At 41.4% G+C, this 19722-nt stretch overlaps 1 protein-coding gene across 3 annotated transcripts in view; it reads right to left on the reverse strand.

Annotated features, from left to right (window-relative positions):
- Positions 1-68: 68 nt before the first annotated feature.
- SIMC1 (SUMO interacting motifs containing 1) overlaps positions 69-19722 on the reverse strand; it is a 56392-nt gene continuing 36738 nt past the window's right edge. For 2 of the 3 annotated variants that reach the window (XM_032465045.1, XM_032465043.1), the window contains 3 exons: positions 8055-8211; positions 7829-7913; positions 69-916 (listed from right to left, as the gene is read on the reverse strand). In XM_032465045.1, the coding sequence (XP_032320936.1) occupies positions 654-916; positions 7829-7913; positions 8055-8211 (505 nt within the window). In that variant the 3' untranslated portion in view covers positions 69-653. Of the gene's footprint in view, positions 917-7828; positions 7914-8054; positions 8212-9170; positions 9338-19722 lie in introns of those variants that run through there. The other variant, XM_032465044.1, reaches the window with a different exon arrangement.

The following is a 19722-nucleotide window of genomic DNA, read 5'->3' on the forward strand; positions in this document are numbered from 1 at the left end:
CTGTTAAGAGTCGTGACTCCATTCTGCCTCCTCGCAGTGGTGGGACCTAAGCATGATAACGCTTGGTATTTTCAAAAACCATTGCCTTTTTATTGTATCCTTTTAACATCAGATTTTTTTGTAACACACAATCCTTTTGTTTCTAACCCCCCCGTCATTACATTAGATCTTAATAGACTGGCCACAAAGTCAAATTCTTCAGCAACAGAACAGGTCCGATGTAGGATGCCTCTGTTCCATTAGGGAGAGACGAATGTGTCTTTCTCTTCTGAAACAGGCTGTCAGTACCGTGAATGACATAGCACTGATGTCCAGGATTTGTTCAGCACAGGGATTCTTTTTTCACATCTTGAATGGAAATGTTAAACATATAGTGCATATAGTATTACCTGTTTCAAAAAAAGTATAGATAAATAATTTATTAAAAAATATATACACCTTATATATTTAAGCCGTCTGAGAACAGGCTAGGATAGGATTATTAAAAAAAAAAAGATATTTACTAAAGAGTTAGAAAGTTGTTACAGCCTACAGATAAATAAGACAGGTTTGGTCCTGTACGATTTTGAACTACTTTCTGTACTTGGAGGATTTCCAAGCAGCTGGAGATGGAGTTCAGGAGGTATCCTTGGTGCTCAGGGCTCGGCAGGCCCTCAGGGGCTGCTCCAGGGCTTTGGAGAGGGCTCCGCATCGGGGTTCAGGTCGGCGGCGTAGAAGAGCAGGAGCTTCAGCAAGTGCACTTTGTCTTGGAGCTGCGGCACCAGTGGCTCCCCCAGCGTCTGGACCAGGCGGCTGCGGAAGGCCTCGATCTGCTTCTCCACGTCCACCACCGTGATGTCGTCTCCTTGCTGCGGCTTCGGCTTAATCCTTTTGATGATTAGGTCTTTCCGGTCGATCACTGAGCTCCGTAAGTGCTCTGCAAGAGGGAAAAAGGCAGCTGAGCCGCTCTGAACTGCTTCCTAGCCTTTACGGCTCTGGAAAGATGAAGTCCAGCTTTGGTGGGCAGGGTCTGGGCAAAGCCTTGCTGACCGGTTACTAGGACACAAGTCAAACGCTGTGTTAGTGCCCGTGGTAACTCCATCTCCAAAAGCTCCTCTGTTCTTGTTTCTCTCTGGACCTCAAGTTATACATATTTAAAAAAAATTGTATTTCATTTTAGTTTTTTCCCTTTGTTGATTTAAACAATGAACCTATATTAAATAATGAAACTATATTTCAAATTGATGTAACCACTTGGAAAAATACTCATGTGAATATTGAATATCTTCAGGGAGATTTGTTCTAAGTATGTAAAGAACTACAAAGAAATACTAAACTTTACTTGGTTAAGTTTGTTGTGATATGGTTTATTGTAATTCTTTTGAAAAGAAACCACTTTGTATGTCTCATAGGATAGACCAGATGGATAAATATATTTGTTGTTCAGAATGAGGGCTCTCGCTGTGGGAGAAGAGAGGTTCATTTATAGAAGAGGAGAGGGAGAATTCTGTAGGAGTGGAGACTGAGGCAGCAGCATGAACTTACATTTAAACAATACATGCGCAGCTCTGCTGTCAGAAAGGGCCTGGAAGCAATGATAGCTGACTGCTGTCCCAGTGGCCACCTGCATACTTAGCACCCAGATCTTGGTTTCTAAACACTATTCCCCACTTCCCACCAAGGAACTGGACATTTTTTGGAGAAAAGGCTGATTCTAGGACCATGGCAAAGAAATAACAAGGCGCACCTGGAACACCTCTGACAAGAAAGTGAGGATTGAAATGCTCAAAACCTGATGGGGACACGTCAAAAGGTCAAAGAAGTCAGCTTGAAGAGGGTTCCTGTTGGCCACATTTTGGACGTGATCATAAAAAATGACAAAAGTGGATTATAACGCATTGAATTTTAAAAAGCCCTAAATCCATAGTAAATAAAAAGGCGCAGGGAAAAGGGAAAGGTCCTTCCAGAAGAAGGCCAGTTAAGAAATGTAGAAGGAATGTATCTAGAAAGTGACCGCTTTTCAAGCTACTAAATCGATTCAGGTAACAAACATCGATGAACGCTAAAGCCACGGAGTGAAAGGCTGAACGGGACATTCAGTCTCACAGTTTGACCCTCTGGATTCCCTACTAATAACGAGAATAGCGGAGAAATCCGATGGACACTCCCTTAACCACATGATCAAACTTAACCAAACTGACGCCACCGCCTCCCGACGCCCCGCGCGGGGCAGGGCTGTGCACCCTCACCTGCTCGGTGTTCTTGCTGCGCACGAGAAAGCAATGGGACAACCTCAGTTACGGGGCGTTCTACAAAGTAACTGGTCTGGACCCTTCAGAAGGGTCCATATTATGAAAGACAAGGCCTGGGAGCTATGTCAAATGACAGGAGACAGAGGAGCGTGACACCCAAGCCCGGTGTACGATCTGACTGAATCCTGGCTCAAACCCGCACACCTAGAAAGGGTATTCTGGGACATAAGAGATGCTATTTCATCAAGGAAAGATTTCTTGAGTGGGATAATGGAGAGTGGTACGCAGGAGAATATTCTTATTCTTAAGCTGAAGTATTTAAGCAAGAAGGATTATGACAGCACAACTTACTCTCAATGGGTTCAGAAAAAAAAAAAAGAAAGAAAAAGTACATAGATAGATCGAAAGATAAAGTAACTGTGGCAAAATGTTACCAGCTTGTGAATCGAGGTAAAGGGTATATAGGTGTACAGGATATTACTCTTTTAACTTTCCTGTGGGTCCAAAAGTAAAATACTGGGGAAAAGTAAAAAGTTATAAAGGTATCTCACTCCACATCCATAGGTCACTCCCAACAACGTTCTGAAAGTGCCTGGAATTGAGGCCAAGGAGCCCAAGGTCACATAAAAGGCAAATGGACCGGGAAGAGCTCTGCAGACCTGACCTCAGGCGCACAGGGGGTCCCGCCAGCATCAGTTTCTCCGTCTCATTTATAAATGGGGTAATGGCACCTTCACTGACAGGGTTATCAGAAGGACTGAACTACAGTGCCCAGAAATTTGGGAAACATAGAATAAACTTATTTATAAGCAAAGTATTAGGTTATATTTTCAAATAAAATGCTTAATATGTTTTTCCTCAACCTTCAAATATGTCTCAGGTAAAGTCCTTCTAAATGTATAGCAGTGGCCTAACTGTAATCCGAAAAAAAGCACAATAAATACATATAGATAAATATGGAGTGTCCCCAAAGTCTGGAAACACAGGAGGCAAAGCTGCCGTGAGGTGCCACTGCAGGGCCCTTTGAACATTCAGTCAACAAACACGTGCAGTGAGCACCTCTGCGTCTCTGGAGCTGGGCTGGACTTGGGATACAGTGGGATTAGGGACCTGGCTCAGCCCTCATGGACTGACACTTGAGTGACAGGAAGCCTGACAGTGAACAAGCCAACAAAAACAACCACGGTTTCAGTGAGTGCAATCAAAGAAAGAAATCAGACGTTGGGGAAATAAGGAAGCAGCTTGCTCTAGTCAGGGTGATGGGGCAATGGGGGTGGTCTCAGCTGAGCCCTGAAGACTGAGAAGGAGGCCATCAGGCAAAGGTCCAGGGAAAAGCAGTCCAGGAAGAGAGAAGCGTGCAAATGCCGCGATGGGGGGAAAAGCTTGTTCTGAGGACAGGAGGTAATCTGGGCAGGCCGAGGGGGAGCAGGCTGAGGGAGACTGGAGGGCAGGCTGGGCCGCAGGGCAATGAGGAGTGTGGTCTCTGAAAGCAGAGGGAGGTAACGGAGGGCTTTAAGCAGGGAAACGTGCTCTGTGTCACCTCGCTACTGGCAGTCACGGGGGAACAAAAGCCTTTTAGCGGACTTCGATTTTCTTAAAGCATGAGCTACTCTGAAAAATATAAAAGTGATCTTTTTAAAAATGGAAAGAACTGGCTGAATAGGGTGGCAATAGGCAAGACTTGGGTTGGGAGCAAGGAGAATCTGGAATTTATTAATACAGGAAATTCAAAGCAGCAAATGTTAGCAAGCGGGGAGGAAGCCTTGGCCAGTGGACTTGAACCATTCTGGTCCAGTTGGCAAGGCCTTCGGTTTAATGCTTCAGCAGGGATGAGAGTCCTTACAGCTGACGTTCCTGTGACGATTGTGTGAGGTGATTTACGTGAAGGGTTTAGCACAAGGCCTGGCTCAGGGCATCCTGGCCGACAGTATTTTTATTATTAGTTCCTGGATCAAGACCAGGGTTAGCTATTATTGTTGTATCATTATCATCATCGTTACAGGCATCTCCGACCTATCAGTCGTACTGAGACCTTCATCTTCTCTGCATCTCTCATTTATCCCCACGTCAGTAGTGGCAGAAGCCTGGGAGTCACCCTTCAGCCTCGGACACTCAAGCCCTGGGACACTGATCTTCAAATGCTCCTGTTCCACCCGCTGACTTCCCCCTGCGCCACCCACATCCTCGCCACCGCTACCCCTCCCCCGACCTCTCTGGTCCTCGGCCAAATTATTGGTCACACATCAGGGAGAGTGACCTGACTTAAAACCACTTTGACGGGTGCCCCTCACTCTGGGATCAAGCTGAAATTCCGTACCACGAACCCCTCACCAGGAAGGCCCCCACGCCCTCTGCTATCTAGTCTCATGATCTCATCCCGCGCCGGCCCCCTCTGGCTCACTGCATCCCAGTCTCACTAGTTTATTCTATGTTCCTTGGACTCATTAAGCAACATCTTGCCTCAAAGCCCTTGGACACGCTGTGTCTGTCTTTCTGGAAAACTTTGCCCCTCCTATTTGCCTGGCTAACACCACATCTCAGCTGAAGTATCACCTGGACAAACTGGACTGGTCTTGCCTGAGTCTGTCCTCCCCTCTGCGGACAGGGCTCCCCGAGGGAAGGCTGCGTGTGAGACTCCCTGCGGGATGAACAGCTGTCTGACTTCCGCAGCTGCCCTGCGTAAGCAGCCCAGTGGAGCGGATTCGGAAAAAGCATCCACTTTGTTCATTTAATTATCATACGTTTAAATTCCTAGAATTCACAGTTTCAAAATATGAGGTTCTAACTATCCACAAGCATCGGGAAAACTCACGGCATACAGCAATGTGGAACTTTGCTGAGGCTCACACTTGAGTTGCGTGGCCGTGAGCTCGGCCGACAGCCCAGCACCCGCATCTCAGTGGGGCTGCTCTGCCCTCTATGGAAGCGCTGATAAAACGTGGGGGTTCAGGATATACTTCTCCCTGAGGTCAAGGGACCACACAAAACTCATTTTACCATGTCTAGAGAGTTTCGAAAATAGGGGTTGGAAATTCCTTAGAATCTCACCTTCTGATCTCACCTCGTGATTTCATAGGAAAGTAATTCCTTCCAGTGTGTTTTCACTGCACACGGACTCTGGCAACAGACCTAAGTCTGAACCCTAGCCCTGAATTTACTTTCCTCTCAGCCTTCGTCTGCCTCTCTGTGAAATCGGGGGTGAGGCCTCCACAAGGTTCCTGGATCAGATACGCCAGTGCACACTGCGGACCCACCCCGTCTTCCTTTTTCTCTTCCTCCGGGCTAAGAGGTTCCCACAAAGGGCAAGCTCTGGGCGCCCCCACCTCTCCCCTTCTTCCTCCACACTTGGAGCTGGACGACTCAGACTGGCCTCAGAATTGCACTCAACAATGTCCCCAGTGTCCGCCTGAAGAGGGCAGAGACGCCTAAGGGGCCCTCACAGTGAACTGCCCCCTGACAAGGACCTGCCACTTCAGGGAACCATTCAGCCGTGTTCTTTGTAGGACACTGTTTTCAAACTACTGCTTCTAAATGTCTTTTCTCCTTCTTAACTTTTGGTCTCCAAAGAGCTGGAAAGGATGTTTAAGGATAGCACTGAAACACCCCGCTTATTTTCGGTCAATATACGTTGCTCTGAGGCCTTCCTCTCTTTATTCAAAGCAGAAGAATCCTCTGTAATGAAAGTAGATCCCGTGCCCGCCTTAAGTCGCTACCGCCCACGACCCAGGTTATTCCCTGGGAAGCAAAACAGAAACAAGTAAGAAGTATTAAAGGTGAACTTCAGGCAAAAACAAGCTGCTTTAGTGTTAAACTTCCTGCTTGATCTCCCAATGAAACAATCCATACACCTCAGTGAGGCTGAAGATGCGAGGAATCTGCCTTTGGGGCTTGGTTCTGAGAAGGATGTGCACCTTTCTTTGAGCTAAAAGATGCACAAACCACACAACCACGTGTTGTGGCCTTGACAAAGCTCTCTTTTAAGTTTTAGTTACAAGGACATGAAACACAGAGAAGATCCTCGTGGCCGACTCCTGGCCAGGCAACAGGCAGACTGAGAGGCAGCTACCGTGGCCTGAGCACTGCCTACTTTTTTCCCGTGCCCGCGAGCAATCCACCTGGGTGAGCCAAGCAATTACCATCCCTGTTCTATGCAAGGAAGAAACTAGAGACAGATAAAGCTAGCTGCTCAGTGCGGAGTAAGCAGTGGAGTTGGGATTTAAACCCAGACCTTCTATCTTAAATCCAGTGGGTTTTGTTTTTTTGGGGGGTTTTTTTTTTTTTAATGTTTCTGTAACAGCTTCCTCAGTTCCAGGCCCAAAGGGTGTATGGGCATCTTATCTTCCTAAGTGCCATGGCTAAGCCAAAGTCAGCCTCGAGATGATCATGGCAGGGACATTTTATACACACACACACAGAGACAGACAGACACACACACAGACACACACACACACACTCTTCCCATTTACTGTTTGAGAAAGTTGGACATTGTGCCTCTCTAGGCTTCAATACTGCAGGATGGATTTCCTAAGACCAAGAATATTTACTTTCATAAGCCAAGATAAGTATAAAAAATAGGAAACAACATTAATCCAATACTATTATCTAATCTGTTTAAAATTTACCAATTGCTCCAGTCATCTACTTTACAGCTTCTTTTTTTCCTGGTTCAGGATCCCATCCAGGGTCGTGTGTAATATTTACGTGCTTTAGTTGCTTTTTAATCTAGGACATTTCTTCAGCCTTTCTTTGTTTTTAAGACACTGGCACTTTTGAAGAGTACAGGTCAGTTATTCAGTAAAAGGTCCTGGAGTCTGGGTTTGTCTGATACTTCCTTGCGATTAAATTCAGGTTCATGAATTTTTGGCAAGAACACTACGTCAGTGACGAGGTGTCCTTCTCAGGGCATCCCAGCAAGAGGAGTGTCAGTTTTCTCCCCTGTAAACCTACTCTCTTTCCTGATGTAATTAACAATCAGTTTTCCCAGGGGCCTCAATCTTTGGCTAATAAAATCATTCTTAAAATGATCTTGAAGCTGCTATGCCATCGTTATCCGTGTCGGTATTTACCCCCTGACTGTTCACTGGCCCGACGCTCCCAGATCCTCACGGACCACGGGCTCGGCCTGTGACTGGAGCAGAGCCGCCTGCACAGACTTAAGGGCGTCCTACATCCTTGGCAAGATGCACATCTTTCCATTGCCGCTGACTTGCTCTGTATTTGCATCCTACTGACAGATGTTAACGAACGTCCGTAGTCAGTGAGCAAGTGCCCCACCAAGGATGCTGCAGTGACGGGCTGGGAAGGACGCCACATCAGGTCACTGCCGAATCCGTCTCACGTCAGGACGACGTTCACGTCCCTCCACGACCTAGCAATTCTGCAGACCTCTGTACTATCCGCCGTAACAAAAATACGGTGTGAACCCTTCTATTTCACAGCAGATTCCAGCTACGTCATTCCTTGTTCCTCACAGTTACAGGCAAGGAACAGCGCTTTACTTAAGCTAACAAATTAGACTCCCCCATGTAGCTTTAATTCATAATAATGTCCACTGTGAGACCCTCACACCACCCTGTTTGTGGACAGATGCTCCTTACCTCGTAAAACATGTTGATAACTGGATAACAGAAACTGCAGGTGCTCGACCAGCTCATCCCACATCTGCCACTGGGTTTTATCCGACTGCGGAGATAATAAAAGCCATTGGCAATGAATGCCTTCCTCAGCTAAAGGTTTTGCAGTTTTCACGTCACTTTTACATGATGCTCAGGGCCTAGGGAAAAGGTGCTCTGGGCTTGGAGCTGAAGTAGGGGAGAACGTTACCTGGCACTTGAGCAGTGATGTGGAATTGTTCAGAAAATAGAGGGCCTGGGCCAGAGACAAGGGCAGGCGAGTGGGAGTCTCGCAGCTGTGCAGGAATATGATTTCCAGCACCTTGCAGCGCAGGAGGTGGCTTTCCATGGTCGTAAAGAACATCTCTCTGCGTGGAGAAGAGACACAGAGTTCACCATCACAACTATTAGTTCAGAGAACAGAAACCACAGATCCCCCCAGTGCTTCACCCTTTGCCCAAAGACAGAGAAGGAATACAATGAAGGCCTACAAAACCACGAAGCTTGTGGCCAGAGCAGACGGGGCAGACAGCTCGTGAATTAACCACTGCCAGGAGGAGGGAAGGTCTCTGACATTTGACAAAGACAAGTTTAGGACATTGAAAAGAATTGCATCATACTGTAATCAACAGGATTAATCATGGGATTAAACATTGCTAAATGCCCACAATGTACCAGGTACTGTTTGGTACAAACAAGGACTGTTAAGATAAATAAAAGAGCGGATTACTCTCAAAAAGCTGATATTTGAACAGAAGCAAGAAGTAGGCAAGGGGAACCCACATAAAGTGCAGGGCAACCGGACAGGTAGGCGAGGTGCCTGTGGTGCCTGACAGACACCAAGGAGAGAGCTCATTTGGTCAGAGGGCCGGAAGCAGCTGTGTTACGGAGGAGGAGGCACTGGGGACAGTGGCCTAGGAAGAGTAAAGAAGGCCCAAGGCAGGAGGCACTTCAATGGAGGGAAAAACCTGGGCAAAAACAAAGAAGTGAAAAATAGACAGTTGGGCCATTGCAGCTTTCTTAAATTTCAAGTCCAGGACTTAAGAGTCCCAGAGGAACCCTGGCCCTTGACTTTGTCACTCTGCGCAGCGCAGGGCTTGGCCGGCCAGCACGGGTGGGTTGGAGCATGTTCAAAGGAGCGTTTATAGCAGGAGAGCCATAAAGCAGGGACTGTGCTTGGGGAGGTGAATTAAACTCATTGTTCTAAAAGCAATGTCAGCTCCAAAAAAAAAAAAAAAAAAAAAAAGGTATGACTCTCAGATGCATACGGTGCATCTCTGGACGGCCTGGAGGTTTTCGCCTGAAGACCTGTTGGGTGGTCCTTGCCAGGTCCGCTGGTCTCAGCAGTCCTGAGGGGCAGACAGCTCGCGAGCAGTGAGGAGGGGGCAGCAAGAGGAAGAGCAGGACGTGCCCGGTCCATCAGCGGCAGAGCCAGCCCCACACCTAAGAGTTCCTTCTTCTACAACATCCTACCCCTTTGCAGTTTTGCAATATCTGGAAAAACAGGGGATATTTGTGCCACTGCCATTTATAAAAACAATAAATAACAAAGTATCCATTCATTTTTATTTTCTTTCTTCCCTTTCTTTTTGCTCTTCCACCAGGCACACATATAAAAGCAAAGTCAAAAAGCAGAAGAAACATTTTTAAACCTTTGCTTCTTACTATTCAAAAGTTTAAAACAGTCTACACTATTTATGAAAATCCACTTTATCGCTTTAATGTGTTTAAAAAATACTATTCTATATCTTCTCTGACAAATTTTGCTCTTTAATGCAAAGGACTCCAAATTATTACAGTTGTAAGATAGTCCCAAAATTTCTACTTTGCATTTGGCCTATTATTCTCATAAGACAGTTCTCCTATTCAATAACCTTTTTATCTCAAACTGTATTTTCTCTTCCAGTGTTTATTCCAGGGCCTGCATTTGTCCTGGTTTTAGAGTACAAGATGGCAAACCCAGAGATATACAGAAGACAAGAAAGTAATTTTAATGTTTTGGTAGGAAATGGAGGTACAGTTATCTATAGCAATTCAAATTCTAATTTTAAAAACAAGATACCAACATGCAGGAAGGCCAACATCCAGATTCAGCCTTAACAAGAGTCGCTGGTATTGGATTTACCCTCCTGTCATCAACAATTATTAATTTTTTTCAAAAAATCAGTTTTTTTAATTTGAAAAATTTTTAATGATTTAAAAAAATTGCAGTATAGTCAATTTATAATGTGTTAAGTTCTGAAGTACAGCATAGTGATTCATTTATATATATGTGTGTATATATATACACATATTCCTTTTCATATTCTTTTTCATTATAGGCCATTACAAGGTATTGAATATAGTTCCCCGTGCCCTACAGTAGGACCTTGTCATTAACAATGATAAACCTGGACAAAATATATGAAATAACTATTTTCAGGCATTGGAGGAGCTACTACAAATTACAACTATTCCTCAGAGAAGGGAAACAAAGGTGGTGAACCTCACATTTACCCTGGATTTCCTGCTGGGGGCACTTTCCAACTAAAGCAGAGGAAAATGTGGGTCTCAAACAGAAAGCAGTGGGTTTGTTGGGCACAGCAAACAGCTACTGGAGTTCAGGAAAGCTGAGGTGGCTGGAATTACTGTCAGAGAAGAGAGAGCTCAAGAAATGTGTGTAAGGGGCCCCCTTGGCACAGAGGAGGATGGACAGGGAGGAGCTCCAGAACCCCGGGATTCTCCCCCAGCTGGTGAGGGGCTGTGAGCTGAGGGCATTCGGGAGAGCTCCCAGTGCTGAGAGACACTGGGGGCTCGGGGAGCTAGAGAAGAGAGCTCACTGAACGTCCTGGGCATTCAGCTGCGACCCCAGAAGGGCTAAGCTAGAAGACTCTAGTCTGTTAAGAAGGGCTGCTTTAGAACCACCCTGACAGATCTTAGAAACAAGCCTCAAGGGGAGATAAGCTAACCTGCCAGCAAACCAACTGCCTGCTAGAATAAAATTCAACACTCTTTAAAGGAATACAGCAAATTTCAGACTCTCAGTGATGCAGTATTCCTAACACTCAGCACACAATAAAAAATTATTAGACAAGGGAAAAAGCAGGAACATGTGATCCATAACCAGGAGTAAAATGCCCACAGAAGCAGACTGAGAGGTGAGGCAGATGCTGAAATTAGCAGACAAGGACTTTAGAAAAGATATTATAAATATGTTCAAGATTAACCAATCAACCAACCAACCAACCAAACTAACCACGATGTATATGATGAGCGACTAGTTGGGGACTCTTAGCAAAGAGAAATGGACACTATAAAAACGAGGCAAATGGAAACTCTGCATCTGAAAAATACAATATCTGAAGTGAAAAAAAAATTCAAAAAACACGATGAGCTTAACAACAAATTGCGTACCACAAGAGAAAAGATCAGGGAGCGTGAAGACTCTCCATAGTGAAATAGAGAAAAAAAAAAAAAAAAAAGAGAGGTCAAAACAAAATAAAACAAACAAAGCAACAACTGTAGAAAGCACCAGAGCCGCAGTGCTCTGTGGAACAGTGTCAAGCAGTCTAACATACATGTACTTGAATTCTCAGAAGAAGATGAGAGTTTGGGGCAAACAAACATAAAAAATAATGGCCAAAATATTTCAAAATTTGATCAAAAATACCAACTCAAAAGATTCAAGAATCTCAATAAACCCCAAGCAGGATAAACATAAAGGAAACCACATCTAGGTATGGTAATCAAATTGCTGAAAAAAAAAAAAAAAAAAAGCAGCCAGGTAAAAAAGACACATGCCTCACAGGGGAACAACAGTAAGAACTTCTGGAATCCAAAAAAATAATGCCACAAATGAACTTATTTACAAAACAGAAACAGACTCACAGACATAGAAAACACACTTGTGGTTACCAAAGAGGAAAATGGAGGGGGGAGGGATAAATTGGGAGTTTGAGATTAGCAGATACAAAGTACTCTATATGAAATAGATAAACAACAATGTCCTACTGTGTAGCACAGGGAACTATATTCAATAGCTTGTAATAACCTATAATGAAAAAGAATATGTATAAAACTGAATCACTATGCTGTATATCAGAAACTAACACAACATTGTAAGTCAACTATACTTCAATTAAAAAAAAAAACAGTAAGAAATTCTAATGACTTATCAGCAAGCCAGGAGAAAAGGGAACATCTTTTACATACAGAAAAAATACCTATCAATCTAGAATTTATATCAAGTAAAAACACCATTCATATATGAAGGTAAAACAAAAACATTTCCAGACAAAAGCTGGAAAAATTCATTACAAGTAGAAATACACTACAATTTTTTTTAAAAGTTAACTTATTTGGGTGGAAGAGAAATGATCCCAAATAGAACTTGGCTTGTCAAGAAACAAGGAAGAACACCAACCAAAAACGGTAACTATGTGGGTCTGATGTGTTTTTTTTCCTTATACCACTAAGCAATTAACTCAGTTCTGATGCTATTTACCATAGTGTCAGATCCCACAGGTTAAGGGCTCAGTCCTAGAAGACTGCCCTCTCACTCTTCCTTTAGATGCCAGTCAAAAGTCCAGGTTGTTAACCTGTGCTTCTGAACCACCTAGCTATGGACTGAATATTTCCAGGACCCTGCCTTGGGTTTGCTTTTAATTTGCTCCAGTGGCTCACAGAACTCACGCCCTTTACTTACTAGATTACCAGTTTAGTATAAAAGGAGATAACTCAAAGAACAGTCAAACGGAAGAGGTGTATAAGGTATGGGGAAAGGGTGAGGAGCTTCCACGCTCTCTGGGTACATCACTCTCCGGGCATCTCCACCTGTTCACCAACCTGGAAGCTCTCTGAACCTGGTCCTTTTGGGTTTTCAAGGAAGATGCATTAGATCGGTACGACTGATTAAATCATTGGTTATTGGTACCTGGACTCAAATCTCCAGCCCCTGTCCCCTCCCAGGAGGTAGGGGTGTAGTGGAGGAAGGGGTGGGAGTGGAGAATTAGGGCTGAAAGTTCCAACCCTCTAATCACATGGTTGATTCCTCTGGCAACCAACCCATCCTTAAGTTACCTAGAGGCTTTCCAAAAGACACCTCATTAACATAACAAAAGATACCTTTATCACTCTCATCACATAGAAAACTCCAAAAGAGCTCTGTGCTAGAAACAGGATGACGATCAAATATATACTTCTTACTGTAAATCACAGTATCACAGATGGGTCATATAAAGCCTTTTTCCTCCCTCATCTCTAAATTTCTTTTAAAAACAACAAAATGTTTAAAGCAAAAATATGATTCCACCCTGGAATTTATAAAATATGTAGAAGTAAAATGTGTGACAATAGCACAAAGGATGGGAGCAGGGTCAGTGGAAATACAGCTGTAAGATTTTACATTGCATATCGCGATATAATATTAATTCAAGGCAGACCCTAGTCGGGTAAGGATACAAATTGTGATTCTAAGAACAGCCATTAAAAAAAAATTTGCCAAAAAAGCATTTGATAAAATTCAATACCCACTCATGCTAATAGCTAATAACAGAAAACTAGGAATAAAAGGGAGCTTCTTCAACTTATTAATGAATATCTAGAAAAAAAACCTTATAGCTAGCAACATAATTAATACTGAACTGATATTTTAATCAATAATTAATTAACGGACTGAATGCTTTCCACTAGAACATGAACAAAGCAAAGATATCTGCTTTCATTACTGGTATTTAATATAGTACTGGTAGTTCCAGCCAGTAGAGTAAGGCAATAAAAGACATACAGATTGGAAAGGAAGAAATAAAACTGTCCCTATCTGCAGGTGCCATGATGGTCTACAAAGGCAGTTCCAAGGAATCTTTGTCACAAAAGCATTTTTCATAAAAAAAAATTGATAAGCTGGACTTCATAAAATTTAAAACTTGCTCTGTGAAAGATCTTTAGGATTAAAATACAAACTACAGGATGGGAGGAAATATTTGCAAACTATTGATCTGAAAAAGGATTAGTATCTAGAATATATAAAGACTCTCAAAACTTAACAGTAAAAAAGCAAACAATCCATTTAGAGCATGAGAAGAGATATTTTAGTAAAGATGTTATACAGATGGCACATGAAAAGATTTTCAACTTCATTAGCCATCAGAGAAATGAAAATGAAAATCACAATGAGATATCACCATACTCCTATCAGAATGACTAAAATAAAAAATAGTGGCAACAGCAAATGTTGGCCAGGATGCGGAGAAACTGGATCACTCATATAATGCTGTAGGGGAATGTAAAATGGTACAGCCACTCAAGGAAACAGTTTGGCAGTTTCTTAAAAAAACTAAAAAAATAACAACTATATAATGCAAAAATTACACTCCTTGGCATTTATTCCAGAGAAATAAAGGCTTATGTTTATTTAAAAATTTGTACACAAATGTTTATAGAAGCCTTGGTCATAAAAGCCCAAACTGGAAATAACATAGATATCCTTCAATGGGTAAATGGTTAAAAATAAAATCAGTGGTACACCCACACAATGGTATACTATTCAGCAATAAAACGGAATCAACTACTGATAGATACAACAATCTGAATGGATCTCCAGAAAATCATGCTAAGTGAAAAAAGCCAATCCCAAAAGGTTGATTCCACTTACATAGCATCTTGAAATGACAAAAATGGAGAACAGATTAATAGTTGCCAGGGGTAGGGGTTGGAGTGGAGTGGGTCTGGCTATAAAAGGGCAAAATGAATATTCCTTATGGTGATGGAAATGTCCTGTTATCTTGGCTTGCATCAATCTTGATATCTTAATTGTGATATCTGTACTGAAGTTTTGCAATATGTTACCATTGGGCAAAATTGGGCAAAGAGTACATGTGATCTCTTTGTATTATTCTTTACAACTGCACGAGAATCCACAATTATGTCAAAATAAAATTTTAATTAAAAAAGTTAAAAAGTCTTAGTAGAGATAAAATGAAATAATAGGAAATAATTAATTCAAAAGAAGGCAGAAAAGGAGGTAAAAATGAACAAAGAACAAAGGGGAAAAGTAGAAAAAACAGTAAGATGATAGACGTAAAACTGATAATTAAGTTAAATGTAAATGGAATAAATAATTCCAGTTAAAAGGCAGGGATTGTCAGCTGCCTAAAAAAGCAAATCAGACTATATGCTGTTTACAATATACATACTTTTTTTTCTTTTAGTTTCTGTTGACTCACAGAAGATTTGCAAGAATAGTACAAATAATTCCCAAATACCCTTAATAATTTTCACCCAGGTTCCCCAAAGGTTAAACATTTACCATATCTTCTTTATCCTTCTTAACTGCCTGTCAATTTTTTTCTTTGAACTATTTGATAGTAAGTTGCAGACATGATGCCCACTTATCCCTAAATATCTGTGTATAATTCCTAAAAACAAGGACATCCTCTTAGATATCCAAGTAGAATAATCAAAAGCAGGAAATTAATCTTAATGCAATACTGTTACATTAACCATAGACTTTAATCAGATTTTTCATTGTTCTAATAATGCTATTAATAGCAAAAGAAAACCCCAGATTATGTATTGCATCAGTTGTCTATCTTTTTAAATGTTCTTTGCTTTAATCTCGAATAGTTTCTCAGCCTTGCTTTGCCTTTCGTAACACTGACACTTTTGAAAAGTGCAGGTTTTTTTTTTAATAGGATGTTTCTCATTTGGGGTTTCTCTGATATTTTCCCATGATTTGATTGAGGTTATGCATATTTTGGCAAGAGGCCTGTAAAAACGCGTTCTTCTCACTGCGTCACATCAAGGGGCATATGCTGGCGTTAATTTTGATCACTTGACTGTGGTAGTTATCTCTACCACAAAATTATTATTTTTCACCTCATAATTAGTATCTCGTGAGAATGTACTTTGAGATTAGTCTCTTGGTACTCCACAAACTTTCATCATTTTAGTATCCATTCATACCTGAATTAACTCTTCTTATGATGGTTGTCAAATGGCATTTTGTCCTAATTGATCATTTCTTCTTACCTTAACTAGCTGGCTTTCTACTGTAAGGAAGAGAGTCCCTTCTCTTGCTATCAGGATTAAAATCAAGGATTCTTACTTTACTCAACGTTTTATAGTCTTTTACTGTCAATATTTATTTTGATACTCAAATTATCCCAGATTTATTCAGTGGAAACCCTTTATGCTTCTTTGGACATGTTCTGAACCTTCTTTGAACATTTCCTCACCTTCCGGAACAAGATGTTCTAGGCTCATTTTATACTTTTCCTTGTCTCAGCTCTGGAACCAGCCATTTATTTCCTAAAGAACTCCGGTTCTTTTCAGTGTAAACCAGTATTTAGAAACAAAGGTCTGCGGCCTAGGTGTGTTCCTTGCTACTGGGGTGTTATTGTTTATATGCTCTCTCAATGGGAAGAGGGAGGAAACAGACATATAAACACACACACACACACACACACACACAATATATACACATAAAACACACTCACACATCTACATTTATTCCTCTATCTATCTATATTTATTAGAAACCACAAGTTCGTATTGATACCTCCAATTCCAATCCAGCACCACAGGGCTCCTTCTATCCTTTCCCCTTTTCATATGTGTAACTCTCTTCTCTGACAGTGAGAAACTTGGCTCTCATTATCCACAACACATTTATTTGTTTAATCCTAGAATACACATAAGATAGTTTTTGAATTGTTAACTCACACTTTTGTGAAAAAGAAATTTACTAACGAGAATTCAATATTTATTTACCCTTTGTTTTGTCTTTAGCCTGAGGGCATTTAGTCCAAATACTGTTTTAACTCACTTGGACAGACTAGTGGTTGCCAGGGGTTGGGGAAGACGAACAGTCAATGGCCATAAAAGGGGATCTTTGTGGTGATGGAAGAGTTCTGTACATCTTGGTTGTGCTAGTGGTTATACGAAGCTACACACGTGATAAAGTTACACAGAACTACACACAAATGAGTGCGATCTGGGTGAAATGAGTAAAATCTAAGTACGTTCTGTGGATTGTACCAATGTCAATCTCCTGTTAGTGATATTATACTGTAGGTATGCAATCACTGGGGGAAAGAGGGTGAACGGTATATAGGACCCCTCTGTACTAGTATTTGCAACTTCCTGCGACTCTATACTTTGTTACAAAAAAAAGTCAAAAAAGAATTTACTTCTCTCCCACCCTAGTTGTTATTCATTGAAAACAGGTTAATTTGCGTCTGTTTGTACTGCATGTTAGGTTCCTCTCCAACTTTCTTGCTGATTTATTTTTCTTTTTTGAGTATGTGAAACATTAATGTGGCTCTAAAAGTCTAAAAGTTATAAGTATACAAGGAAGTATACTCAGGGAAGTATGGCACTACCAGCACCACTGTTACGCCCATCACCACCCCAGCCCCGCACCCGATCTCCTTCCCAGCCCACCGCTGGCCAGCCCTGTATGTAAGCATTTTGATTAGCCTGCAGTTTATCCTAACTTGGTTTCTTTTTTCGCAAATGATTATAACCATGCATATTTTAAAATTCTCCTTCTTAGAAAAAGATATGTATATTTATGTAGACTCCTTCGTATTTTGCTCTGTTTACTTAACAATATATTTTGGGAAACCGTTCATAAAAAATTTGCTCCTATTTTTAATTTCTATTCTTTCACAGCTACTGTGAAATCTCCACTGTGCAGATGCACTGCAGATATCCAACCACTGTCCTATGGGAATTTGAGTTGTTTCTAGTATTTTGTAATTGCAATCAATGCTGTTGGGACTATCCTCGTGCATATATATTTCCATATTGTTAGAAGTGTATCTTCAGGGTGAATTCCTATCTGTGAGATTTCTGGGTCAAGAGGTAAATGTACATTTAGCTGTAAAACTCCCCTCCATAAGGCTTGCACCATTTTGCATTCCCATCAGCAATGTATAAGTACCTACCTGCTTTCTCACAGCCTCACTAATGGTGTCTTATAGTACTTTACAATTTTTACTATAGATAAGTTAGAAAGGGCTATCTCACTGTAGTTTTAATTTACATTTCTTTAAATATGAGTGAGGGAGGCCACTATAAGAAAATAAAATTACAGATCAATATCTCTAGTAAATATAGATGCAAAAGGACTATTAGCAAACTGAATCTGTCAATACAAAAAGGATAACATATCACAATGAAGTAGGATTTTTTAATTCCAGGAATGCAAGGCTAGGTTACTTTTAGAAATTAATCAATGTAATTCATCACATCAATGGAACAAAGGGGAAAAATGATGACTATCTCAAAAGATGAAGAAAATATATTTCACAAATTCCAATACCTAGTCTTCATAAAAACACTCAATAAATTAGAAGTAGAATGAAGCCTCCTCAATCTGACAAATCAGCTATGAAACATCTACAGCTAACATACCTAATGGTTAAAGATTGAATTTTTTCCCCTAAGATCAGGAACAAGGCAAGGATGTCTGCTCTTATCTCTTCTCCAACATTCTATTGGAGGTATCAGCCCATGCAACAAGGCAAGAAAAAGAAGCAAAAGGCACACAGATTGGAAAGGAAGAGGTTACACTGTTTTTATTTGCAGACAATACATTGTGTACGTAGAAAGTCCTAAGGAAACCACAAAAAATTCCTACTAAAATACGTGAATTCAGCCAGGTTGCAGGAGGAGGTCACATGAGGTACACATTTGTCAAAGCTCACGGAATGATACTTACGTAAATTAGTGTGCATCATTTAATGGCATGTAAATTATACCTAAACTTTAAAAAATCAATATAAACCAAGGAAAAGGCCGGATTATGTATCTTCTAGTACACTGGCATGGTTGCCAATTTGCCCTGTCTGAGACAGTTTTGAAGTAGGGCTAGGTTTTATTTAAATTATTTTTGTCTATGTCAAGTCTAAATTTATTTATAGTTACCCATTCATTAGATTTACCATCTCTCAGCAGAATCTGGGCATGAATGAATGAATGGTGCAGGAGTTGGGCCCACATGAAATACTCCTATCACAGTGATAGAGCAAGCTTGGCATTTATAGAGGCCTCCTCCTGGCTGACTGCGGCAACACGTTGCCTTCACTGAACTGACCTTGGCATTAAGAAGTCCCAGGTTGAAATTTGGATTCTGAATCTGATTAGCTGTGTAACCGTGGGCTAGTTACCTAACTACTTATAGTATTTTTCTCACTTGTTAAATAGGAATAACGTTACAAAGTTTTATGAAAACATGACACAGTCAGTGTGACAATGACTGGCACATTGTAGGGACCCAATAAATGTTTATCTTAATCTTAGCAGGGTATTTTAATTCAATCTTTATCACAATACTATTTGGTATGATATTTTCTTCTAACTGAGGAACTGGAACTGTACAAGAATAGTCTTGGCTGCCAACTGGGAGCTTAGAGGATGGGCAGGGGAAGCAGACATGGAGCTGATGAAGATAATTTCCCTGAAGGTTGGCACCGTACAATGGCTCTCTCATAGTTATTTTCTGTACCAGCAACTGTTCATGAATTCATATTTATTCAAGTTTATTTTTCCTCCTTTGGGTTCTAAAATTACTGGTTCAGAGGCGGAATCACTGGTCCTAGCCAAGAACTCTGTTTCTTTATCTCTTCCTAATGGAATGCCTTACTAAGTCATGCTAAGAGAAACTGAATTCCTTATTACTATCTAGGCTCATTCTGAGGTGCAATTCTATTTATTCTTGGTCACCTCTTCTTCCCCTAAAATTGGACATGCCTTACTCATTCATCTATCAAGACTTTAGAGAACATTTACACTAGGATCTACGGTGGAGGGTCAGAGAAGATCATAGTGCTTAGCAGCTGAACCTCGAGGGATGAGTAAAGCTGTTAGGCAAATGAAAAAAGCGGGAAAATTGAGGC

Source organism: Camelus ferus, chromosome 22 (assembly GCF_009834535.1).
Source record: "Camelus ferus isolate YT-003-E chromosome 22, BCGSAC_Cfer_1.0, whole genome shotgun sequence".
NCBI lineage: Eukaryota > Metazoa > Chordata > Mammalia > Artiodactyla > Camelidae > Camelus > Camelus ferus.